Here is a 26,606-nt window from a genome sequence, read left to right on the forward strand (position 1 = left end):
AAATTTCCTGCTCCACCAGAGCTTGTTATTTTGAAAAATAACTTTACTTATTTAAACTTATAACTAGCTACCATTTACACTGAAAAATTTATATTTATGTAAATTTTATTTATCTTGAATATTTATGTATATTTTGGTTATTTATGTCCAAATAAAATAATCTTTTAACATTTAACAAATAATTTTATTTTCATAATATTTATTCACCATTCATTGAAAAAACAGTATGCTTTAATGTTTTCACTATTATCTCTACGCTGACGATTCACAGCACTTGCCTCACCTTTGACGGTTATTCTCTTTCTATCCATTTTTCTTTCTTTTTTGTTTTGTTCTTTCTTCAATCTAAGCTTTACTTCTTCTGGAGGTATTGTAGTTACAGACCGGATGCTTCGTGCAAGACTTTTTTTACCAATGACTGAAGAACTTTGTTTCACAGGATTGTGCTCCGAATTGACATCTGTTTCTAAAGAATGATTATACTCTTGTGCTGAAGCTAATTCACAGTTAACTGCAATTTTCTCTTCAGTCACAGAATGTTTCTCAGTTTCAAAATGATCATTTTCATCTTCAAGGTCAATAGACTGAACTGAATCTATCAAGTATCTTTCCAAAATGGATTTACTTTTTTCCTTCTCCTTTACTGCATCATTATTAGGTGATGTGTCAGTGTCATCTTCAGATTCTCCACTTTCATCAGATTTCTTTTCTACAGTCATTAATCGAACAGCCTACAATGAAGGTTTGAAAAGAAAAATGTTTAAAAAAGAACTTTTTATATGAACTGTATGTAAAAATCACTCTCTGCAAAATTACTTTACTGCTCAGAGAAAAGTCTTACCTACTTTTTTTTTTTTTTTTTTTTTTTTTTTTTTTTTTTTTTTAAGGTCTTACTTTCTCTTAAACTGGTATTCACCTTTCAAGAAGAAAAATTTGCATGAGCTATCATTAATGAAAATATAAATTGTATTGAGTTTAAACTCCTATTTTTTGAAAAAATTTTAAACATGAAGCTATTGCAGATAAAATGCTGTTCATTTGTTCAATAAATTTCCAACAACAAATGAATATTTTAAAATTTGACTTTTACTGGTACCCCCTTTGATTCATTGCATTTTCCCCCCTAAGATACATGAACGGTCATGGTTTCTTTGAAGAAAAGAAATTAGATGGTATTCTAGGCGAAATACAGTCAAACTCTTTTCTCTCGAGTCTTTTTTTAATGAGAACTCAAATTTAGCGAGGAAACCTAAACAATTTGGTTGGTGCAATGTTAAGTCTATGGGAGCAAAACTCGCTTAAAGCAAGCTATATTTTTGAATTTCATTAAATGTCCATTGATTTCTTCCTCAGAAAATATTACTCCTTTTTTTTGGAAAAATTCCATTCACGTTTTGAATTTAACCGATAGTTAGAGATAAATCATGAGAACAAGTGATGATATGGCCTTTTTTTTAATTTGTGGAGTAGAAGAGCATTTGAAAAGTATATATATTTGTTGAAGAAAATGTTATTATTTCCGAGAAATATTTCCAAGGATATTGTAGCTGAAAGTCAAGAGAGAGAGAAAAAAATGAAAGCAACCACCATAACAACAAATGTGAAGAATTTGAAGTTAGATAGTTCCAGACATGCTTGACTTCTAAAGTGCAGAAAAACTTATATTTTGAAGCCACAGATGCAAATGACGATGTTTTTCGGACCTCACATTCCTCGAGAATAAAATCAAGAAAGAGACAATAAGAAAGTTCAAATCAAATGTTCAACTTCTTTGGTACTGTACAAATATATATATATATAAACAAGAATGTAAGAATTTTTATGATTTTTTTTCATGAACCCTTTTTTACAAGTACTGGGTTATAACAAGCAAATATCGCATTCCCTTCGCACTCGTAATAAGCGAGTAATTCATTTTACTACCCCCCCCCAAAAAAAAAAGCCAATAGAATTTGTTTAGGTGGTTTTGTTTTAATGAACAAACATTTGCAAATAAGATCTATTTAATCTTCAGTTACGTTGAACAATTTTTTTAAATGAGGGACCTTGGGAAGTCAAGATGTTTGGCTTTTAAATTTTTTGCATTACACTAAATTTTTCTATTCTCATTTCTAAGATGTGATGTGAGACATCAATGGTTTGTTACTGATGTTGTATCTCTAGTTAGTAACAGTGGCAGTGAATGCATGCCATACTTTCTGGCATAAATAAAAGAGTTGAAAATTCTATTTAGGTTCGATATGCTAATGGGGCAAACGTGAATGGCAAAACATTGGTGTACAGTACAGACTCAAATTCTGAAAAGCAAATCAGAAATCCCTTTTTTACCCATGTGGAAGCCTTAGCTTGAATATAACTTTAGTGGACACTGCTATCATGAACTGATGCAGTTTTTTTTCATTAGCAGGTATATTTTATTTTCAGCATCCAGGCAACCATGAAATCTAAATGAGATATTAACTGGGAATGCAAAATAAAAACATAACAGCAGTTAAGATTTCAAAATTGGTAGCTCAAATGACAAGGTTGTTCAGCTCGGATTGGATCTCATGAGTTTTTCACAAGAAACTACATTTTCAATTTTTGAAAATTTCAAGTTTTAAGTAAAATAAATTACATTAAATTAGGTCTGGTGAGGTAAAGTGATCATAAATCAAATAAAGAGCTAATTCGAAATAAATGAAAGAATGAGGGTAAATTTTTTATTATTCTGAATTTAAAATTTTTAAACTGGCAGCATTTTATTTCATGAAAAAATTTGTTTTGTGGGCACATGAAACATTTTAAATTCTGAACAACTGTTTTAATTTCTTTTTAAAATTTTGTTTATTAAAATTTTTAGCAGATTAGTTGTGCAGGCAGCTTCCTGGATGTTTCTAGAACACGTCTGCATAAACAACTTAGCTAGATTCATTTTATAAAATATTTTAGCATAACTATTGATTGAATTAAAGCAAGATTGTAATTCTATAATATTTGAAAAACAATCATAGAATATCTTTTCTGCAACCACAGCTTTCAATTTATTCTAGTAGAGTAATTTATGCTACCCCCCTTCTCCGCTCCAAAAAAAATCATCTGGTGAATATGAGTAAAAAATAGAAATTTAGAACTAGATGTATTTTGCATACATTGAATAAAAAGGCAAAGCTTGATCATTTTTTCCCTTTTGTTTTGTAATTAAATAATATGTTTTTGGAACTCTATTTGAATGTAATATATTTTAATGTAATTTAGGTAGTTTAGACATTATTCAGAAACTATCTTTAATATATCCCTAAAGAAATAAAACATCCCAAATCCAGGAGTGAAATATGATTAAAATTCCCAGGGAACCAACTTTTGACCATAGTTGAGCATCAAAAATTCAAAAGAACTAGGTTGTTGTTCACTTTGTCCAGCTTAAAAATTAAAAAAAAAAAAGATTTAAGCACAACTTATGTTTTACACTAATTTCTAACTCTAGTAATATTTCTTAAATTCTCATTCTTTCTACATGGGTCAGAATGCACCCACAAGACTTTAAAAAATCATTTTAAAATAAAGAACAAAAAAATCATACATGCAAAAATTTCAGTCATTTACTAAGCTTAGAAGCAATTTATACGTTATGGCGTGAATTTGTTTTACCTTTTTCATCTGCCATTAAACAGTGACTGCAGCACCCCCTATAGTTTGTTGAAGTTGGGAAAAACTTACACTCCAAATAACAAACTGTTATTTTAACAAAAACGATTGTTTTTCAATTGCTATACTAATATTCTAAACCAACAAATTAATAAAATTTCCACATTAAGTTTTATTGTTTATTTCTAATGCTTTAATTTTATAAAGTATTTACCTAATTCTAGAAAGTTGTGCTTTAATTCATCTGAGTCAGAAAGTTTCAAGCAACATTGAAATTAAGAAATGTGTGACCAACAAATCTTGTTTTGAAAGATGTCTGAACAAGAAAAAAAAAAGAATACATAGAATTTTTCTACAACTACATTTTTTATTTATTGTATAGATCCCATTCTACTGGATTTTTACTTGTATACAAGGCCGTCTCCAGAGGGGGGGCTGACGGCCCCCCCCCCAAAAACCCGAATTGTTTTGTACCGTAAACAGAAGGTTTTTTTTTTTTTTTTTTTTTTAAATTCCTAATGTCAGAAAAGGAAAATAACAAAGTTTTTTTTTAAATTCTTAATTTTGCTACTATTCAAAATTTATAATATTTTACAGAAATACAGAAAAAGCAGTTCTAGTTCTCATTAGCTGCAAGGCACACTTGAAATTTAGACTTTTAATTAGGACTTCCTGCTCTCTTTCCCAATTCAATTCAGGGCAGTCCAGGGTTAAAGCAGGCCCTTTGTCAGTTCGGTAGACTTTTCAAGTCTACCGAACTGACTTCTGTGCACTTCCTCCTCCAGGGGCCTGCACAGAAAGTTTGGGGTTGTCACAAATGCTTTTTGTGGGCCCCCTCCATATTGTTTTCCCATATTTTCAACCCTAGGTTTAAAAATATTGGGCCCCATTTAAGCTCGGACCCGGGCCAACAGGTGTTCCTTCTCCCCTCTGTGCACGACCCTGCCCTCCTCCCCCTAAAACTCTTATAAAACTTACACTGTACTGATTTCGAGCCGGGGACTCCCCAAAGGCTGGGCCCCTAGTTTCCGATTAGGCGAGTATCTTGTTACCAAGATGTGCCAAATTCAGCTCCTTGATACATCCAGAGTAAAAAATGCAAAAATCACGATTTTCGCGTTTTTGTAGCATAATTTTCAAGATCATTTTTGTGACTGATATGTTTCTTGTCTTGCATTTATTTAATGCCGAATTCAGTATCATGGAAGTTCTTTTGTTATTGCTTTTTTTTTTCCTTACTTCTACTGCATATACTGTTAATACCTTAAGTATGAGAAAAAAAAATAACACTTACTCTACTCTCATTTTCTGCACTACTTGTGACTGAAAAAAAAAGTTTGTTTCGAGAAATATTTCGTTGCATTTTTTTTAAACTTAAAACGGGTGTGTCTTATAAAGTTATAATCATTTTGTAAGACTGTGCAATCAACTTTTGAAAAGTGTAAATAAAGAGCTTCAAATAATTTCACCTGTTCGAGAGTCTTTGAAAATTATTTAAGTTTTTGAAATTCCTTGAAAAGTTCTTCAATTTTGTATCTCATCAAGAAAATAAAGTATGAATTGTCAAAATGGCCGGAATATTACTCTTCTGTTCTTATTTTCTGAATGTCTACACCATTTCTTTTAAACTATTTTGTACAATTTTCATACTGTAGGGCATTTAATGAAAAAAAAAATGGGGATAGGGGGAGTGATCAAAAACAAACTTCACTAAAAGCCGATATGAGCAGATGACTAAGTGCTTCTCTTTTCTCCTCTCTGTCTATTAAGTTCCATGATTTGTCGAGCAAGCAATTTTTATTTTGTTTGATCTTGATTTGCAAAAGAATGTATAACTTTTAAAAGACTTTGTTTGCCTAGTTTTTTTCATATTTTTGTAATCTCAATTACCTAATATAAGGCCTCAAAATACAGATTTTTTTTTTCGAAAATTTCTCGGGGGGACCCCCTGAAATTATGGATGTTCTACATCCGACTTAAAGGGACACTCTCCTATTATCCTTAACACTACAAGGTGAATAAGAAAAATAAAAAGAAATTAAAATAACGTCCAAACAGTGGAATCATTAAAAATCGAGACAAAAAGTCTTCTATGTTAACTTTTTTATGTGTTTGTTGTGTCTATATATACTATATGTGTGTGTGTGTTAGGGCAATGTACTAATCCGGGCCCCTCCCAAAAAAAATTTCTGGATACAGCCTTGCTTGTATATATAGAAAGTGGGTGTCAAAGTTCTCTTCACAAAATTGGCGGTCTGTAAGCCTAAAACAGTTGGGAACTGCCACCGTTAAGAATTCTTCAGACTGCCCTGTAACCGTCACAACAGATTGTTTCTCAATTGGTGACTTTTGAAGTGCCCAAATTAAAAAGTAACCAATAGTGGAAAAAATGACCCGAACTGCATTATTTTAACACGATTTGTTTTTTCAGTTTAATAAGTTAAAAGGTAATACCTCCTCTAATTCTTGTTGCACTTCTTTTGCAAATCCACTAGCAGATGTAACCAAATCTAGAGTATCTTCTCGTCTGTCATACAAAATAAATTATTAAATAAATGATGCACATAAGGGAGACAAAATGAAAACATGTAAAGAAAAAAAAACTTACTCAATGTCTTTAAATGTAGGGTACAATTCACTTTCATAGTCAAACCTTTTCTTGAAGAACTCTCGAATGCACATAACGTCTCTTTCGAAGTACCTAGTAAAATAATAGCTTTTGTGTCAAAAAGTCGCATTCAAAAAAGTTTAAAACATGTACGGTACATTTACACAGAAAATATTTTTGGTAGCATCAAAGTTAAGATTCAAAAGTTTTTGAAAATGTCTAGCATCAACAATCAGAACTTGGTAAAAGTCATAGTTTTTTAATGGTAGATTTGTTGTCATAAAGATGTGACACTTAAAAGGGCTTTAAATTTCTTACTTCTGGTATAAAACATTTTTTTAAATTTATTAATTAGTCACAAGTCATTTCTTTAGGATGATGCTCTTTTGAACACTAATCAATATTTTTAACTGTAAACAATTAATTTCATAAATTTTATTATCAACTATCATAGAGAAGAATGTCCTGTGTTAAGTCAACTATGAAGGGCTATAAACAAGGCACCTTGCCTTCATTTATCTTTTATTATATTGTCTTTTTCTTATTTCATCATATAATTTTTATCAAAATCAATAGCATTACCAAGAGATCCAGAAATAATCTCTTCTAAATGCCATTTCTATGAACAGAATTACAGTTGAACTCGGTTAATATGAAATGCTAATGTGAAACATGGGTGGATCCAGGGAAGGGGCCATGGCCCCCACCGAGAAAATTTCAAGAACAGTTAAAATCCCCTTTTTTTGAGCAAAAATGCAAAACATTTTCCTCATAATGTATACAAAATCTAACAATAAGGAAAACAATGAAAGGGGGCCATAGCAACCTTGAGAAAGTTTCAAAAACTGTTAACCTTTTTTAGAGCAAAAAAAAAATCCTTATTATCCCTCGAAGTCCCCTAACAAGAATATAAAAACAACGCCAGAGAGCCATAAAACCACACTCTGGAAGTTTCAAGTATAGTTTTTTAAACCCTCTTTCCTAGCTTAAATTGAAAAAAAAAAACTTCATTGTAATTCATGTGAATTCGAACAAGAATTGAAACAATGCCAGAGGGAGGGCATGGCCACCCCACAAAATTTTCAAGAATATCAAGTTGGGTTCATTTAGCATAATTGGCTCATCTTGTTAGATGTGTCTACTTTTCCCATGGGAGAAAGAAAAGGGATAAGTGTTAGTAAGTGTCCGATAAAAAGTTATACATTTAATAATTGTGCATTAAGTTAAAGTTTGATTTAAGTTTTAACCTGGCTGCCATGTAATTATTATTCATTCCCGTTTTAATATGGGACCCTCCAAACCACTCCTCTTCCCCTTGTTAATATTACCAAAGATCGTCTACAAACCACATTTTAAAAGATAACTTGTATATTTTCCAGGAGAGGGTCCCGTACCTCTAATTTTTGCCAACATCGTTCAAGATTGGCCTAAATTTTGTTTTAAGCGCTTTGTTTCAAAATGTTTCCAGGGTTTCCTCCCTTGCTGATTTCATTGAAAGTCTCCAAGAATTATGTTTCTGGAGCTTCAATTCTGAAAAATTGCTGGTCCTCTAAAAGTTACTCATAAATCATGGATTGCCTACATTTGCAATTTAAAGAGTTCAATTTTGAAAGAATTTTGGGAGTGGACCTCAGAATCTCTTCAAACCTTAACCTTACCAAAGATTGTCTAGAATACGTTTTTAAGTCTATAAATCAGTAAAATTTCTTGGGATGGGCCTTTTAATCTCTCCTCCCCTTAACATAAAAATCATCTAAAACAGCCATTTTAGAACTACAATTTCGGGGGGAGCGCTCCAAACCTTTTCTCCCTACTATTACCAAAGATTTCTCCTCCACGTATCATCACAAAAAGATCGTATTAAACTGGGTTTTTGGCTCTACATTGGCAAAACAAATCCACCGGAGAAACCCTGAACCTCACTCTTCTTAACATTATTGGAGATAATGTTTGTGTTTTTAAGGTTTCAATTTTAAAAAATGGGCGGGGGGGGGGGGGGGCACCCAAGCCCTTAATATTACGAAAGACAGTTAAAATGCATTTCTAAGATTACAAATCAGAAAATTTTTTGTTAGATGGGCCCTCAAATCTCTCCTCTCTCTAACATCATCAAAGATCGTCTAAAACTGCATTCTTAGAGCTACTATTTCGAAAAAAAAAGGGGAGCGCCATCGGACCTCTTCACCCCTAACATTACCAAAGATTGTCTAAAATTTATTAAAGACTACAAATTCGAAAATTTTGCGGGGGAGAAACCCCCAGGCCTCCTTTACTTCGGAGTTAATATTATACTTACGGTTGGTTCATATGAACTGCCTCTTAAATCAGAAATCCTATACAATCGCATCAGAACATGGAACTGATTACAGAAATACCACTTTGAGGCAACGATATATGCATACGTTTGTTAAAAGAGGAAAATTATTGAGAAGGTTACGGCCTTTAGATTAAATTTGCGTGGCCTAGTGAAAATGCCTCAAAAAATGTTCTAATTAAGGGTGGGCTATATTGATATTTGTAAAATTCAAAAATGCTCCAAAGCATCGTATTTTTCCAAATGGCCCCCTCCAAGAATTCTGTCTGGATCTGCCCCTGATGTGAAAAGTAAAATTGTGAAAAAAAAAATAAATAAAATAAAATGCATATCTGTATTTAAAAAAGTTTTTCTACTATTTTATTATTATGAATACTTGTAATCTAACTGAGAAAGATTCAACTTCCTTCTAAAAGAACATTTTCTGGAAAAAATATTTTTCATACAAGGGCTATTCAGAAAGTAAGGAACCTTTTGGAATTAAAAAATAAAACTAAGCTCAAGATTTTTTTTAATACATGCATCTGAAAGAACAACTAAAATTGTACTATTCTACAGAGTCACCATATAAATTGAGGCACAGCTGTGGACAAGCGTTGAAATATTTCCCCGTACAGTTCTGCAGCCTCCGATCTTAGTCACTCTGATGCGCACCCGAAGCTCCTCCTCATCATCGTCAAAATGCTAAGTTGCTAATCAGTTCCTCTTTCCTGTGGCGCACGCAAAGCTTCAGTAATGAGGGTACCACTATAAGACCAGGGATCCTGGGGGTTTAGATAACTACCGAAAAAGTGATGCTACGCAGGGCCTTGGCGAGGTCAAAAATTATATGAGTGTATGAAATCAGTGGCATTTGAATTTATTCAAAAAGCATCTTAAATATAGAGAGAAAATTTAGCTTCTGGTTTAAAATGGAGTCAAAACTAAATGGTTAAATAGAGTCAAAACTAGATCTAAATATTAGAAATATAAACCTAATTGCAAGCATGAGATCCGATCAAACATAAAGGGGTGGGGGGAAGGGGTCCTCTGAGTATTTTTTGAAATTGCAGTCTTACAATTGCATTTTAGACTATCTTTGGCATTATTAGGGGGAGGTTCAGAGACGTTCCCTCCGTCCATTTTTTGCAACTTTTGAAAATGCAGCTGTTATTTCCGATTGTGATGAGAAGTGGGCGTTTTAAGGGGCTCTCCCCTAGAAATTGCTTGAAATTGCAGCTCTAACAATAATGCAATTTCAGATGATTTTCAATGGTGTTGAAAAAAGAAATTCCTGGTCTCTCCTTCAGAAACTTTTTTAAAAAATTGATTGAAGAACTTAAAATGAAGTTTAAGGATATCTTCAACAATGTTGCAGAGAGGGGATGTTCTTTTGAAACATTTCCGAAGTTAACTTTTAAAAGGCAGTTTTAAGACTATCTTTTTTAATGTTAGTGGGCAGAAGCATTTGCGGACCCTTCCTCTTTTCTCGGTATTTTCCGAAATTTAAATTCCAGAAATGCAACTGTAGATGATCTTCAATGATGTCCATGGGCGTATTTATGGGGGGTCAGAGGGGACTTTATGTAGTAACAACAAATCTTCCAAAAATGAAAAAAAAATCATTATTTTTTCGTTTTTGAATAGTTCAGAAGAGCATGGGTGGATTTATGGGGGGGGGGGGCAAAGGGGACAATGCCCCCCAGTTTTGGGAGGAGTTTATATAGTAACAACTTATCTTCCAAAATCTTATAACAAAAAAAAATCATGATTTTTTCTTTTTTTAATAGGAAATTAAAGTTTATTTTTTCTTTTAAACTTAAAATAGGCGTTTCTTACAAAGTTTGAACAATACTGTACAACTGTATAATCTACTACTCAACTTCAGAGACTGGAAAGTGCAAATTATTGATAGGTTCTAAAATCCCTGAAAAGAATTGGCGCAGTATAGCCTAGAAGGGCTCTTGAGCCAAAAACCCAATCTAACCAACCAAACCTTGAAAATAATTAGACAAGTCTTTGGAACTCCTAAGCAAAGTGTGCTTCGATTTTATTTCTTATCAAGTGTATAAATTAAGAATTGTTCAAATGGGTAGTATGTTAGTCTCTTGATACCTATTCTCTAAATCTGTGCACCATTTCTTTTAAAGTATTAACTTGCATCACAAAGCACTTTTAAAGCGTAAAACTTTAAAAAAAATTTATTTGCCTATTATTTCCAATTAACCCTTATAAGACTTCAAAATGCAGAATTTTATATCCATTTTAGATAATTTCCTCCGGGGGAGTAACCCCCGGGCCCCCCTAAAATTGGAGATATTCTATATCCCACTTAAAAGGGAGCACTGCGTCACTCTCTTAATACCAGCCCCTTCTCTTTTAAGGTCAATTTAAAAAGGACAGCATGATTACACACAGTAATGAAAACGACACATAAAAAAGTAAAGAATGGCCTTACACATCACAGAAAACAGACAAAAACATGGGAGGGGGAGGGCACTTAAAAATGTTGCTCCAAAAAAAAAAAAATCCTGCCCCCCCCCCCCCAGAACTCAGTCCTAAATCTACCTATGATGATGTCATCAGGGAATTTGGGTGCACTTCCCCAGAGAATTTTTTAAAATTGAATCTCTAAAACAGAAATCCTACACATTTAATAATGATATTAAGTTGAGGAGTGGTTCAGGGGTTTCCGGAAAATTTTACAGATTGATGTCTGAAAAACGAAGCTTTAGACAATCATTAAGGATGAACAGGACAGGGTGCGTTTCTCAGGGATTTGAGTTTTCAAGTGGGAGTGTTGTTCTTGAAGTTTTTTGGAATTGCCTTAATTTCCAGCCCGATACTTTTATTTGTTTGAAATTCGAGCGTTTGCAGTCTCAGTAAAAATACTTTTAGCATTTTAGATTGACACAGGATTGGCTCTCCCCAACGGCAAGGCTGCTACAAGAAGATAATCTGTAATTTGCCAAGATAATTTCAAAAAATTATCATGAGTTTAAAATTGAATACTTTAATGATATTTTTCGAAGAGTAGCCACAATCGAGCTGAAGGAAAAAAGAGATTCGTAATGCCTTCGTCAAAAAAGAATTTCGTATACACGGTGCATTTCCAGGATCACTGCAGTGGCGTATCTGGGAGGGGTTAGTTATGGTTTTCCGCACCGGATCATCTCTTTTTGGAAAAGGGGGTGGAACTTTCTAAGGGATAATAATATTTTGTGCAAATTAAAAGAGGAGCAAACTCCTCCCAGAAATATTACAAACGATCGACTAAACCTGTTTTTTTTTAAAGCGACAACTTTAAAATTTTTCAGGAGAAGCGTTTCCCCCACTTTCGCCAAAATCATTTAAGAGCGTCTTAAACTTAGGCTTCAATTTCATAAATACTCCGAGTGAAGGTCCCCAAAAACTCCTCCCCTAACAAAGGTTTGCCAAAATAACATTTTTGGAGAATCAATTTCAGAGAGAATTGTATCTCTCCTCCCTCTAACATGACATGAAATCGTCTAAAACTGCGTTTTTAGAAATTCAATTGCAAAATTTGCCAGGGGAGGGAACTCAAACCTCTCCTCCTAATATGAAAGCTCGTCTAAAACCACGTTTTTTTCACTATTATTTCAAAGGTTTTCTAGGGCAGAAATCTCCCGATCCCCCTACTTCAGCAGAAATATATTACATATGATTAGGTTCTAATGTTTCATAATAAATTGCAATGCTATTTTCATTTATAATCTTCTATGAAACGGTTTGAGCTGAGAGCACCATTCTTAAAAGTTCACCAGAGACGCTAGACCCCATAGGTGCGCCACTGAGCACCATAAATTTTTACACAAGCATCTTCATTTTTTTTATGAAACGCATGATCCTTTGATATATTTACTAAACCTTAAAATGTTATGAATTTCATTCGTGTAAAAGGGGGTAAAAAACCATTTGAAGGGTATCAATAAGAGCTCCCAATCAACTTTTGAACCTAACTTGACTTTGCGAAACATAAGTTTTTCTTCTCTGCAGCACTGTTTCATGAAAACATTTTTTTTCATAACTGATATGTAACCAGGCCCGATGAGAGGCCATATCAGCCTGGTCAGAAACTGGGGGCCAGGCCTTGGAGGAGGGGGGACACTGACACAAAAAAAAAGGAAGAAAAAGAAAGAAAAGAGGGGAAAAACTAAGAATAAGCAAAAACGCAAAAATAAAGTAAAATTTAACTTTGGTATTTACTGTTGTGGCACTAAAAATCGAGTTAAGCAGTTTTGGCTTTTTTGTTTCTTCTTTTCTCTTTTTTATCCCTTTTCTTCTTCTTTTTTCCCTCTTTTTTTTTAGGGGAGCGGGGGAGCCCGGCGAAAAAACTGACAAGGGGCCTGCCTTGGCTCTCTGTGGCCCTGAATGTTACATAACTGAAGTGGGTATAGTTGAAGAAGAAATGATGAAGGCTGGGTGCATGACATATAAGCAGGAGAAGCTTCTTTGTCAGACAGTCGCAGCCACCTCAATCTCATTTCAGCCGCCTGCACATTATAGCAAAACATTATAGTGCCCTGGTCTATTAACTTATTTCTATTTCATTTTATTTATTTATTTATTAAGCTCATGGGCATACTGTGGTACCCCTGTGCGCACGCCTCTGCCTCTTTCTTGGAAACAAGTGAAAACCACTAGACGCAAGATTGGGACTATAGGGTGGATAAGGGAAAGCCGTTCATTATTAACCTCTCTTCAATCTGAACGTCAATTCAGCCATCTTTAAACTGAATGCAACATTTCTGAACAGAACTTTTATTCATTACGTTGTTTCCGTACACACCATACACTTGCTGATAAATTTCCATGAGTTTTAAGTTTTTCCTAACGAAAACCGAAGCACACCACACGTCATGGGATTTTCAATTTTATAGCATATTTCAAAATTTGAATATTGAAAAAACGGACAGTGTAGAGATGTTCCTGTTGTGATGGCTAGATGCCGAGCATGCAGGCACCAATATATACCTGACCAGTGCGCTCCAGGCACCATGAGATGGAAACATTCTTTACTTTCTGAATAGCCCTTGTATTTAGCTGTTTTAGGCGCATTAAAACTTATCATTCACATATCTTGGCATAAAACACCTACTGCCTTTTTTAAATGTAACAAATGTGACAAAGAATGTTTTCTTTCGTACTTTACTGATAGATCAGAAAAGAAAAAAAATGTTCAAACCATTCTGCATTAGGATGAGATGTGGACACCATTTGTGGAAAATCAATTAGTGTTGGGTTATCATCTTCATCAAGTATTAGATTGAACTCATTAAAATCACTATGTATAAGTCCATGGTTGGCAAGCTTGACAATGAGATTCATCAGTTCTTCATACAACAAAGGGACATCTTTTACAGAATGAACTTGACACCTACAAAAATAATTATTATTTCTTTAAAATGTCAAGAAAATATTAAAAATAAAAAATGAATGTAAAATATTTAATACTTACAAAGGGTAGCCTTTGATGACTTCCATAACAACACAATGCCTATTGAAATCGATGGGCTTTGGCACAGGAAAACCGCGGGTGTGCAAAGCCTATTAAGACAATAAAAATTAATAAAGTCAAAATAAATAAATGTTTTAATTTCTGCAAACATAACCAAAATTTTCACAATGGGATAAAGATCTTTGAAAAAGGGGAAAATGCAACAAATAAGAGAAAATTCTAGCTTAATGCTAAAATAAGACATGCTAAAAAAAGTTATCTTAGATAAAATCTTTGGTTTTGTACTTCATTTGTAAAATTTATTAGGTTGCATGAAAAATACTGAATAAAGAAATTTCATACAACCTCTTGTTATTTTCAGTGTAATTCAGTTTTTAATTTAAAAATGATTCTTAATATTATTCAAAAAATTGTTTGTCATCATTTTTCATTTAACTCTTACATATGCATCAAATTCCTATATGTTAGGATGCAAAAATTTTTCTAAGCAAAAGCTGAAAAGTTTGAAAAGATATTTTTCGAAATTCATACTTAATAATCCACATAAAGACATTTTAATACAGTAGTAGTTGTAGTAGTGATTTTGATTATTTTTGCTAGACTTATTATTCTTGTTTCAGTCTCAGAAAGAGCCTTTTCAATCACTAAGAGGTTTTACGAGTGCTGTTCCAGACAATTATGATGAGTTAAATGAGTCTTTCAGTTATTTTATCCTTCCGTAGCAGTCCTGAATTTGACTTCATCTTTATTTTCAGTCTGATGACTGTCCTAGTACGATATTTCTGAAAGTGGTAGGACAATAAGATTTGAATCACAATCAATGGATTTTACAAAACAGAAATCATCAATATTCAGAGCGGGGCGTGCACAGAAATTTTGGGGCACGTCATAAATGGCTTTATCCGCCCCCTCCATATTGTTTACCCCTATGTTTCACGCCTAGTTTTAAAAATATTGCCCCCCTCCCTTCAGGCTTGGGCCAGCAGGTGTCCCTTCTCACCCCCCCCCCCCCTCGTGATTCCCCCTGATTCAAGATAGGGGATATGAAATGCAGTGTCTCTTAACTTAATATTTTTTAGTGGCCAGGATGGAAAGAGCTTATGAGAAATTGTTTAAAGTATGTTTCTGTAATTAAAAGAAATTTAACTTGTAAGTTATCACAGAAAAATGAGCAAAATAATGTAAGAATCATTTCGGTAAAGACATTTAAAGCAGAAATGCGATAAATGAAGAAACGTGATACAGTGAAACCTCCCTTAACGGACACTCCCGAATAACGGACACCTCTAATTAACGGACATTTTTGCAAGTCCCAGTACCTCAATATAGGCCATTCCATGTAATTCACTCTGAATAACGGACACTCCGAATAACGAGCAGTTATTTCACAAAAAATTTCTCTTGCGATCGTAGCACTTCCATTTTTTTTTTCTTTTCACAGAATATCATAGTAACTGCTTGCCTTACAAAGATTTTCATCCTCCACAACTAATATTCCCCCCTCCCCTTCCCCCATCATTTACTTATCACTGTTTCTCGGAATTAAAAGGGTAACTATTCAAGAGTTAAGATAAAAAAGAGGAAACTGGGCGCTTTTTCTAGCTGGGGCTCTCAGAAGACGCAATTGACCGGTGCCGGTAGTAGTCGGCTTTATGGCGCCGTGGTTTCGTTGGATTGTTTAATTTATTTTAGACATGAAAAAGATTTGCCCATATTCAAGGTCATATTGCCAACTGTCAATCATGCAATAAGTGATACTCGAGATAAAATAAATAAATAAACCATAAAAAAGTGTGTGTGGGGGAGGGGGGTTGCTCCGCCGAATCGCCGCCGTTGGTAATGCAAAAAAGAGATGTCAAACTGTTTTAACTGATTATTTTAATTGATTTAATGCTTTTTAAGACAAGTGTGTGCTGTCAGTATACCTTTATTAAAAAAAAACAGATTAATTACACTTGACGTAAAATGTAGTAAACCTTTCGTAATTGTTTCGATTGTGTTCTACAAAGGGAACAACAGCCCATTTTTAAAAAGTTAAATTGAGTAGTTCCTCCTAACAGCGGACACCTCCCAATAACGGACAAAACTTCTGGTCCCTTGACTGTCCGCTATTCGGAGGTTTCACTGTACCAGGCAGGAAAAACACTGATGGCATTGAAGATAATCAAGAACGAGAAAAGATTTTAAATTTGGGAAAACATTAAATGCAGGAGAAGTAAAGTTGAGGCTCTCTCTCTGCTGTAATTTTCCCTCTTTCTTAGTGATAGGTTTTGGAAATTTTTTCTTAACTAGAAAATCGCCCATCAAGGTATGACGGGTGAAAATTGCCCCTCCCTTTGAATGAAGCAATTGCCTGTTTAGTGATATTTTGATAGTTGAAATTTTAACCCTAACTCCAGTGGATTAACCCTAAACTCCAGTAGATAGCATTCATTGTTGACCACTTTTGTTTCTTTATTCTCCTAAAATGACAGTCTCACCAGTAAAGCAGTTAAGTTACTGGATCCAGGTTAGCCCTGTCAAAATAAATCATTTCCCTGCATGTCAAACATTACCAAAAAATATTATCAAATTATCATGCTGTGTTGCGACATAACTTAACTGCTTTACTGGATCCAGGTTAGCCCTGTCAAAATAAAGCATTTCCCTGCATGTCAAACATTACCAAAAAATATTATCAAATTATCATGCTGTGGCGCGAGTTTCATTGCTGTTGATGTCAGCATTACTCGACCAGTGAATTCGCTATCATACATATGAGGATATTGCTCCATCAGATCAACAGTAGGATATCTTACTAATGCTCAAGGAATTAGATGTCTTACTGTTGCTCTGAGGCGACAATATTTCCTTCATCTGTCATCAATATAATCATTAAAAGTTTTAAGTTATTTTCCAATTTTTGGGTTTTCATAGACATAATAATAATTAATGCTAAGCATTTTTCTCAAAAAAAATTTAGAAATTTTTCTTCTTACATCCATAAATGCAAATTCTTTCACTGCAGCTAGTCTTGATAAATATAACCAAGAAGCACTATTTCTGTGCTTGTGGTAATCTCTTTTTTCTTTTATTTTTCTGAATGAAGTTCTTCCTAGTCTATAGCAGAAAAAAAAAATTATTAATTTCATACCTTAAAGAATGAGGGTAAAGATCTACAAAACTGCTATTTACCTGTGAATTTTCAAAATCATTTCTTTTCCATCTTTATCAGCAACAATAAATATATCTAAAAAAAAAAGGAATTGGCAGAAAAAATTTAAACTGATTATTTTTGATTGAATAGAGAGTGAAAGAGAAACATGAACACTACTACACAAAAAACATAAAAATTAAATTTCTGAAAAAAGCAGCGTTTCACAAAATCAAAAAATAACAAAATGCACTTCTTATTTCAAAAGGTCTCTTTCTAGAGTGCCAATGCACAAAAATGCAGTATGCTGAAAGTTAGAACTAATAGTTGTGCCAACCGAGTGATGTAGTGGTTAGACACTGGTCTCTTTCGCCCAAAGGCTCAGGTTCGGTCCTGGCTCTCGCCAATGGATTTTCAAGACGCAGAAAATCGACAAAGGTCATGTTGTATGATTATGCGGCAGGTAAAAGATCCCTTGAGTACTCATTTGGTATGGAGTATCTCTTGGCAAAATTAAATTCCTAGTGCTGTTTCACATCAAATAGAGTCCAGGTGCCTCCATCTAGTGGGGAAACTGAACGTCAAAATTCTCGTGGCAATGGCAAATGGCATCCCACCGATAGTGGTGCCATGTGAAAGAGTGGTTGCTTTGCTGGGGGATCGCACTAGGTTTGTAAAAGGCACTGCGTCTACCGCAGCCACATTAGAAAAAAAAGGAACCAATAGTTGTAATAATCTAAACATTTTATAATGCTTACAATTAAAATAAAAAAGCTACAGCCATTTTAGATTTTTTTTTTTTTTTAATGCAGCAATCAATAAAATGTTCAGAGCTGGGCTTTCCACAAACAGCCCCGTTTCATGGACCACTGTTTAGTGTGGACCCCTACCATTAGATGGTGTGGATGCTTGCAGTTTGTAGTTAAGTGAAGTGCAATAAAATTAACCATCACTAGAGGGAAACATCAATGCTTAACAATGGGTGGGTATTTTGCAGCAAGTTACCACCCTAAGCCAGAGCTAAGGCTGAAATACATAAAATACACCGCCAGCTCAGTCATTCCATCCCAGGATTGCAGTTTCGTGCTTTTTAGCACTCATCAGTGTGGAATAGGAAGTAACTTAGCTGGAGACAGAAAACCTCAGTTTGTTTGGCTCTCTTGGCTCCATCAGAGGTTTTCCGCTTCCAGCTCAGTTACTTCCTATTCCAGGTTGTTGAGTGCTAAAAAGCACAAAACTGCAGTCTTCGGGTGGAATGACTGAGCTGGAGTTGCATTTTATGTAATGGGTGGGTAGTTTTCAATGCTTACCGTTATGTACAAATTCTAGAGTACAAAAATCAAATTGAATAGACAGCAATCAATGGGATAAAAATTCAAAATTGAAATCATGCAAGAGGGAGGTTGTTTTAACTGGCACATTAGGTTTAACTTTTGATTGCTGAAGCTGAATACCCAGAAACTCATCTAAACAGCTTTGGTATTTAGTTTTGATCCCTATATAGGTAGAAAATCCAGAATTGCATTTGTACGGTGTAGCAAATGAATGAACGCGCTTTGCTTTCCTAATGACTGATTAGTATATTTTGTTTTCTAGACAAAGCGAAAAAAATTGGGTAAACAGAAACTGACAAAAGTTATAAAACTTAGGAGCCAGGAAAATAATTTAGGCGTCTGACAAACTACGTCTCAGATTTTGTAGGAAAATTCAGTGAAACATGATTTCTGAAATAGAAATGTTCCGAAAGAACAAGTCGCCAAGGTTCTTTTCAGATTCAGTTTTATGAAATTTTATAACAAACGATTTTCAAATTACACAATTGTTTGCCTTTTTAAAAATTTAAAATAAGAAGCAAGAACCTAAAATAGCACAAATTGCAAATTACTGCAGACCTGTGTTTCAGGGTTACGATGAACCCTATTCTCAATGCAAAATAAGTGAGCTTATGTATTAAGACATCAGACAAAAGCGGCTTAGGCTTTTGTCCGCATACAACTAACAATTTTTGATTAATAGGTTAAAAAATCATCCAAAGGAAAAAAAAAGGACAGAGTAATAATTGATTTTTTTCTTTCTCACCTGATTCTTTACCAGTCCCTACTTGATTTCCAACTGAAGCAATAACATCCGCTGAAGCTAAAGCTCTAAGAGCTAAATAATCATATCCACGATTGGTTAGTCGATAACCATCATCTAGAATTTAAAGAAATTAAAATATTTTTCAAAAGATAAAACACTATCCAATTTCAAAAGATTATAAGTTAGTTCAAAAATGAGATGCTTAATACTCATTTAAGAAAATATTAAATGTAATAAACTTAAAGGGAAAATCACTTAAAAAAAAACACTTTCTGTAAAATGTATCATCTTTAACCTTTATACCTACATATAAACCCTATTGAATTTATTTCTGACAAATTCAAGCCTTTGCAATCAAGGAGCGTCGTTTTGAATCATTTAAAATGCATATGTATTTTCTCTATTCGAATTTTTATGTTTTTCAGTTGATTGCACCATGTTACTTTAAGCTTCCCATGATTTGGTGTATATTTCTGATTATCTTTTCACACATTTTATTTCCACTAAATATAAATTCTTTACAAACAGAACAATAATAAATTGAAACCCTTAAAAAATATACCATAATAATACATAAATTAGTCATTAAAAAATATTTCTGCAATAAGGAATGAGCACAATTGTAATATTAAATGAAACATACATACAAAAATGTTAATATCTTCATTTATAAATAGTACAGTGAAACCTCTTTGAGCGGCCACCCTTAATTAGCGGCCAGTTTTGCACGGCACAAAATTTTTGACCAATGTGCACAATGTTAACTCAATCCGTCAGAGCGGCCACTCAAATCCTTCTCAGCGACAGGGTTGTCACCCATCCGGGGTTCTAAATAGACTGGTGACTACTATTCTATTTTGCTTTTTAATTTTATTAACCCTTAGATTTTCCTTTGGAGAACGGTCACGTGTTTTCTATGTTTAGGTTTTTGTGACAGGAGAGGGGGGGGGGGGGGTTCACATTTTGAGAACTGTCCCCCCATTTTTGTGCCTTTTAGACGCTATTTTGCATTTAGATGATGATGTTCCTGATATTATTTGTAACAAACAAAAAATCATGATTTTGACACAGCAATCTTTGGAGAACATTGAGGACATCATTGCTAATACAGAAGCCATAGTTGATGACTCAATTCGGGATTCGTTTTTATCAAGTTAAAAACAAACTTGAAGAAAAACTTGTTTCTATAAAGCTAGAAAATTGTAAGCAAACACAAATTGAATCACTTTTTCCTAAAAGTAGAAATCATGAATAAAAGCATTTTCTTTTCTTCGTTTTCTCAAAAAATAATTTTAAAGAGTTGAATTGTATCATTTGTAGTACAGATCAAATTCAATGATCAAAACCCTTAAAAGCGGCCACCTCCTCTGAGTGGCCAAGTTTTAACAGAACGGGAAGGTGGCCACTCAGAGAGGTTTTACTGTAATAAATAAAACCTTTAATGAGCAGTGTAAGACAATGCCTTTTTGAATTGCCTGTAAACTTCAACTAAACACCCTAATAGTGTTTTTTGTGTGTGTGGGAGGGGGGCACAATACAAGATGTAAAAGATTTATAGCTTATAACAGGAAAAAAATAATAAAATCATCATCATAGAATTACTTTAAGTTCAAAAAATCATGTGGCTTTAGTTGGCGTTGAATGACACATAACGTTACTGCATGCTTATGTTAGATGACGAAAATAACTTTTCTTAAACACAATTCAGTTACCTCATGCACTAAGAACAATACATTTCTGCAAAAGACTAAGGTCAATGTCCCTAAATGTGATGACCCCTAAATGCGACAATGCACTTTTACCTAAAGTCTTGGAATAAAAATTGCACTCAAAAGCGATGTAATGAAACATACGTATTTAGGGAACGAAACCCGAAAATCTCCATCGCATTTGAAGCATTCCTTCAAGGGAATTCCCCATAGCACTTTGCATCACCCATAATCCAGTTGCCCCAACATTCCCTAAATGCGACGCGCTGTCCGCGACAAAGCGATCTTCTTGCTTGTTTATCTTTCAAGGTCAAATAAAATACACACACAGCACGACCTTGAACACATCTCTCATCTCAAGGAAGTAGAAAGGGGAGGAAAATTATCTGTTCGAATTAGGGACGTTCGAAAATATTCGTTGCATTTTGGCATCGTTTCACCGTTGGACTGTTTGGCACTCTAAATAGTGACAAATTGGATCATCTTAATGTGGAGTTGCGGAAAAGCTTTTATCTGACCATACAAACGATAAGTGAATGTTTTTGTGCCTTTATTTTAATTATTTATTCTATACAGTGTGTTAAAAAGAAAAAAAAAGGAGTAATTGAGGATCTTTTGAACCACGTGGTGAATTTGTCACGTGAAAATCAATTTAGCAAATTTTTCTTGTTTAACACTTTCTGCAAAAATAATGTTTAAAATTAGGCAAATGTGTGCACTTTTGAAAAAAAAAATATAATAAATTTAACGTAATAATGGCATGCTAGTTAACAAAAACAAAAAAAAATTACTGAAAAAAACATTTGTTGTTAGGCTAACGTATTTTAAGCTCAAAAAATGCTTTTGCAGAATTGGAAAAATGAATAAATAAATTTAACTTTTTAAAACTAAGTTAAGAAGTTTGTTTGTAAATTTAATGTAGTTAGTGGTGAACTACTTTACTGGAATTAACCTTCAATTTTGGTTTTGCATTATGGTTTAACTAGTTTCTTGGGATACTTAAATTATAACCAATATAAATGAATCAGTGGTGCTCCCACCCCTCCTAAGAGCGATGGCGCTCCCCCCTCAAAAGTTATTGCCCTAAAAACAAGAGCCCCTCCCTCAAAAGACAAAAATATCTTCTAAAACACCCTCTAAACAATTTCAATGGCACAGCATGAACCCTTCCCCAAAAAAATAATCATCTATTTTTTCATAGTATTTACAGGGGTGCCCCCTCCCCTTAAACAAAAAAACAGCCCCAAAATATTTTTGTGTCAAAAATATAGGGGTGCCCCCCAAGAGCAAGGGTGCACCCCCCTAAATTTTGTGAAGAGGCCCCCCTTAAAAATGAGAAAAATACCCCTTAAAACACCCCCTAAACATTTTGATGGCAGTCTGTGCCATGACTCCCCCCCCCCTAGATGGGCACCCCTGAAAAATGTCTCCTGCCCCCTGACTGTTTTCCTGCACTCAAAAGATAATGAGATGAGCAGGTGGGCATTTTTTACCATTCAAAAATCAAAGTAAAAACTTAGAAACATGATCAAGAACCCACTCTATTTCAGGAACAGCACTTTACTTTATCCTTGGCATTGAGGAAAGAAGGGGGGGACGCCAAAGTTGATGGCTTAGCTCAAGCCAAAAATGATTTCTTTTATACTCCTAAGTAGTGTGACTTTTAATGTAAGAAAATGGGGAAAATACAGAAGTGCCTTCATCTATTTGTTCCACTCGGTAAAAAAAGGGGGATTTTAATTTATATAAAAAAGGAAGAATTTTTAGCTGATAGAATTTCACTAATACTGATTCCCCCCCCCCTCATATTCTTCCAGGTAACAATGCATAAAGCATCTTCATCAAAATCCTACACAGTGGAGGAGCTAAAATAAGCTGTAGAAGATGTCAAATGTGGCAGACTTACTTCATGGCAGCACTGTCACAGGTAAACCAAAATTTTAGTTCTCATAATGAGTATCAGGGATGATTGTGTTCTGGCTAATGGTAGATTTTCTAAATTTCAGATTTGAAAAGCAGAAAAAAAAAACTTTATTTTTTGAATTCTCCATTTTTTAAATTAAAGTTCTCCTTAAAAAGCACTTGCTTATTTATGCTGAATGGTTATGTCATACCTCATTCTATTTCACTGACTTAATCTTTCTAAGATAGTAAAATATAAAATGGAGCAACTGATGAAAGCAAACATTTTTTTTCTGAAAATTTTTTTAATCACTTTCGATTTAAAGATTTCTATAAATAGATCAAAAACAACTATTTACTTAATGACTCTCATATGAGAAAATGTTACTTTTTTCTTTTTCTCTGTAGGAAACAGAGGACATAATTACAAAATGTTTGCAAGTCATGAACAAATGGGGATTTGCCCTAAGTAAGGAGCACTTGTGTGATGCAGTGCAGCAGTTTGTGCTTCAAAATAAACTATCAACACCATTTTAGGATGGACGTCCTGGGTGGAAATGGATTCGTGCGTTTATGACAAGAAATAACCTAAAACTTAAAGTTGGGCAGAACATGGAAGCAGCCAGGTTCAAACAACATAGGGACCCTTTTGTGATTTATGAATTTTATGACCTATTGGAAGAATACTTCACAGCTGCCGGTGTATGGAACAAGCCAGAGGCTATATGCAATTTGGACGAAACTTCAGTTTGTTTCGACTCAAACAGAACTAAAGTAATTGCTCCAATAGAAGAAAACGCCAAGCGTCAGATTTTTGGATCTGGTAAAGAATCAACTACAGTGTTGGCATGTGTTTTTGCATCAGGAAACATTCTTCCTCCGCACATTTTGTTTGCAGATAAGTCAGTACAGCAGGCATGGCTTGATGCAGATTTAGAAAAATATCCTCGTACATCTGTGGATATTACAGAAACAGGGTGGATGACAAAAGATGCTTTTTTTAGGTGGTTTAAGAATGTTTATATAGTTGAACTGACAATTCGTCCTTGTATTTCAATTTTAGATGGACACATCAGTCTCTATGGATGTAGTGACTAAAGCAGTGGAAGAAAACATCATTATTTTAAAACTACCTCCCCATACCACTCACATTTTGCAAACAATAGATGTTGCTTTTTTCAGATCTTTTAAAGCATCCTGGGAAACTAATGTCTCCCACTATATACGCTCCAGCCATGGTAAACCAATGGGCAAATCTCGTTTTATAACTGAAATGGGGAAAGTATGGGGCACACTGTCCCCAAACACATGTAAAGCCGGATTTAAGAACACAGGCATCTTTCCTCTGAACAGAATGACAATTCCCATTTCCCAATTTGATCCCACCGCTTTGAAGCAATATAAGAAATGTCAATCAGAAAAAAACGAAGCAAATTATTCAAAGTGGCTCCACATTTGCTCCAACTGTGATTGAAAAGAACCTTGGGAATCCATCTATTGAAGAACTTAGCCTTGAAGTCCTCTCAGAAGAAGACATTAATATAGGCCAGCTTTCTAGCAACATGACAATAATGTTCGGACTGGCTACTATGTAATAGTAGAATATGAGGAGGAATTCTTCCCTGGAATTGTCACCAGTGTAGTTGGTGAGGAAGCAAAAGTTAGCAAGCACTATGACTATGAGCGGTCTGAATAGTTGGAAGTGGCCAGAACGATGTGATAAAGTCTTCTATGAACTTAACAAAATAAAAGAAGCAATCCCACCCACTCAATTGTTAAATTCATGAATGGACTACAGTGTTCCAGAGATAATTAAATACCATAAGTTTAATTAATGAAAATTTGTTAAATAAAGGGCATTTTAGTTGCAAATAATTTGTCTTGGTATGCTAGAATTGTTTACATTATGTACAGGCTTAAAAATATGATAATGTAGCTTTAAAAAAAAGTAATTGCAAGTAATAGTAAAGCCTAAACAACATTGTCACATTTAGGCATATTGAATGTCTCATTTAGGTTTTAACTATCCTAAATGTGACAAAACTAACCTAAATGTGATAATGATGTTTTTTTTTTCTTATAGTAGCCAGAAATTCAATTTGCTCAAAACAAATTAGTTTAAAAGTAAAAGAATAGTTATTTTCAGTTTTTTTCTACTTACCCACCAAAAAATAAAAAATGTGGTTGAATAGTCCCTAAGTATAACAAACTTATGGGGCATTGCGTCTCATTTAGGCACATTGATCTTATTACGTGTTTTGATAAAAGATCGAAATAGTGTTAAAAAAATACAAGCTAAGATGACACTTACAGCGTCTTCCTCTTTCATAAACTGCTAATCTACCTCTTGTCAATTCCATCAATCGCTTATGACAACCTCCATGTTTAAGGTTTGCAATAGATGCAACTAAAGGACCTGGGACCAATTCATGATTCTTCATTCCCATTTCAATCTTTAAAAAAAAGAGAGAATCATTACTAAGACGAAGAATAAACAATCAATAAAATAATTATAGATAAAACTACTTTAAAGTGTTGCATTAGGTGTCGGAATTAATAAAGTGAATTAACTTAATTTACAATGATTAAATATCATTCTTACTGCAGTTAACGCACGAAAATCTTCTCGCGACAAATAGCGAAGTGTAACAACACTCAATTTACCCATTTTTTAGGGTAATATACTACTTTTTCCTGTAAGAAACCCAAACAGAATTCTCAAAAAACACAAACACATGTCAACAACAGGAAGAAAGGTAGGCTGCAGTTAAGTATGGTATTTTGACAGATTTCTGAGCGGAAAAGAAACTGAAGGGAGGACAAAGTTGTAGAGTCTAGAGTCCCTAGGGACTTTATCTTCACCACCCTTGTCACATATGCTGTCTCTCTGCGCCTTGTATGCTGTCTCGCTTAGTCTCTCTGCGCCTTGTATGCTGTCTCGCTTAGTCTCGCTGTGCCCCGTATGCTGTTTCTTAGGCTAGAAAACTATCTTGAAGAATAACAGAAATAATTAAAGAATGAAATTTAATTCTCGAGTTTAAAGTGAAAATAATACAAATAAATAAATAGATAAAACACCTTGCAAACGTGGTGATTTCATACTGTCATGTCAATGTATCCTGACATTTTCCTGTCATATCAATACGTATGCAATATTACAAAAGCAAGATCATCTAGCCTAGACCTTGATTTCCTGCTGTCATGACAACATCTTGATATTATCCTGTCATATCAATACGTATGCAAAATTACAAAAGCAAGATCATCTTGCCTAGACCTTGATTTCATGCTGCCATGACAACATCTTGATATTATCCTGTCATATCAATACGTATGCAATATTACAAAAGCAGCCTACCTTGATATTTTCCTGATATTATGCTGCATACACCTTGTCAGTCAATATTGTAGCAGCCTGCTGACAGCATAAATGGAGTAACATAACATTGAGGCAGCATTAATGCAAGATGATTTTTCTTGCATGTCAACCTTTATGCAATACTGAGGCAAGATATTTTGCTTACTGGGTTTGAACCCATTCCAACAAAAAAATATCTTTCCTGAGATAAGGAGACCAAATCTGAACAGCATACTCCAAATGAGGCTTACCAAACTCCTATATAACGACACAAAAACCTTCTTCGATTTGTTTGAAATAGATCTATTGATAAGCCCAAGCATTCTGTTGGCTTTGTTACTCGCAATGCTGCACTGTTGACTAAACTTGAAATCCTGATTTATTAAGATACCCAGATCAATAACCTTTTCTGCCTGAT

At 34.2% G+C, this 26,606-nt stretch overlaps 1 protein-coding gene across 1 annotated transcript; it reads right to left on the reverse strand.

The window, feature by feature from the left end:
- LOC129221471 (serine/threonine-protein kinase RIO2-like) lies at positions 1-25,580 on the reverse strand. Its single transcript, XM_054855951.1, has 10 exons — positions 25,433-25,580; positions 25,142-25,283; positions 19,220-19,333; positions 17,182-17,236; positions 16,986-17,106; positions 14,008-14,096; positions 13,735-13,926; positions 6,236-6,328; positions 6,082-6,154; positions 1-731 (listed from the first exon to the last, which is right to left on the reverse strand). Exons 1-10 carry the CDS (start codon positions 25,496-25,498, stop codon positions 204-206), a joined length of 1,473 nt encoding a protein of 490 aa, XP_054711926.1. The 5' UTR covers positions 25,499-25,580; the 3' UTR covers positions 1-203.
- Between the last annotated feature and the right edge of the window lie 1,026 nt (positions 25,581-26,606).

The sequence above is a fragment of the Uloborus diversus genome, chromosome 4, assembly GCF_026930045.1.
Source record: "Uloborus diversus isolate 005 chromosome 4, Udiv.v.3.1, whole genome shotgun sequence".
NCBI classification, from domain to species: Eukaryota; Metazoa; Arthropoda; class Arachnida; order Araneae; family Uloboridae; genus Uloborus; species Uloborus diversus.

Coding starts and splice junctions, on each gene's coding strand:
- LOC129221471 (XM_054855951.1), bottom strand. CDS start 25,498: ATGGGTAAATTGAGTGTTGTTACACTTCGCTATTTGTCGCGAGAAGAT. Junction 17,107..17,181: donor ATGATTTTGAAAATTCACAG/GTAAATAGCAGT, acceptor TTTCTGCTATAG/ACTAGGAAGAACTTCATTCA. Junction 14,097..16,985: donor AAGAATTTGCATTTATGGAT/GTAAGAAGAAAA, acceptor TTGTCTTAATAG/GCTTTGCACACCCGCGGTTT.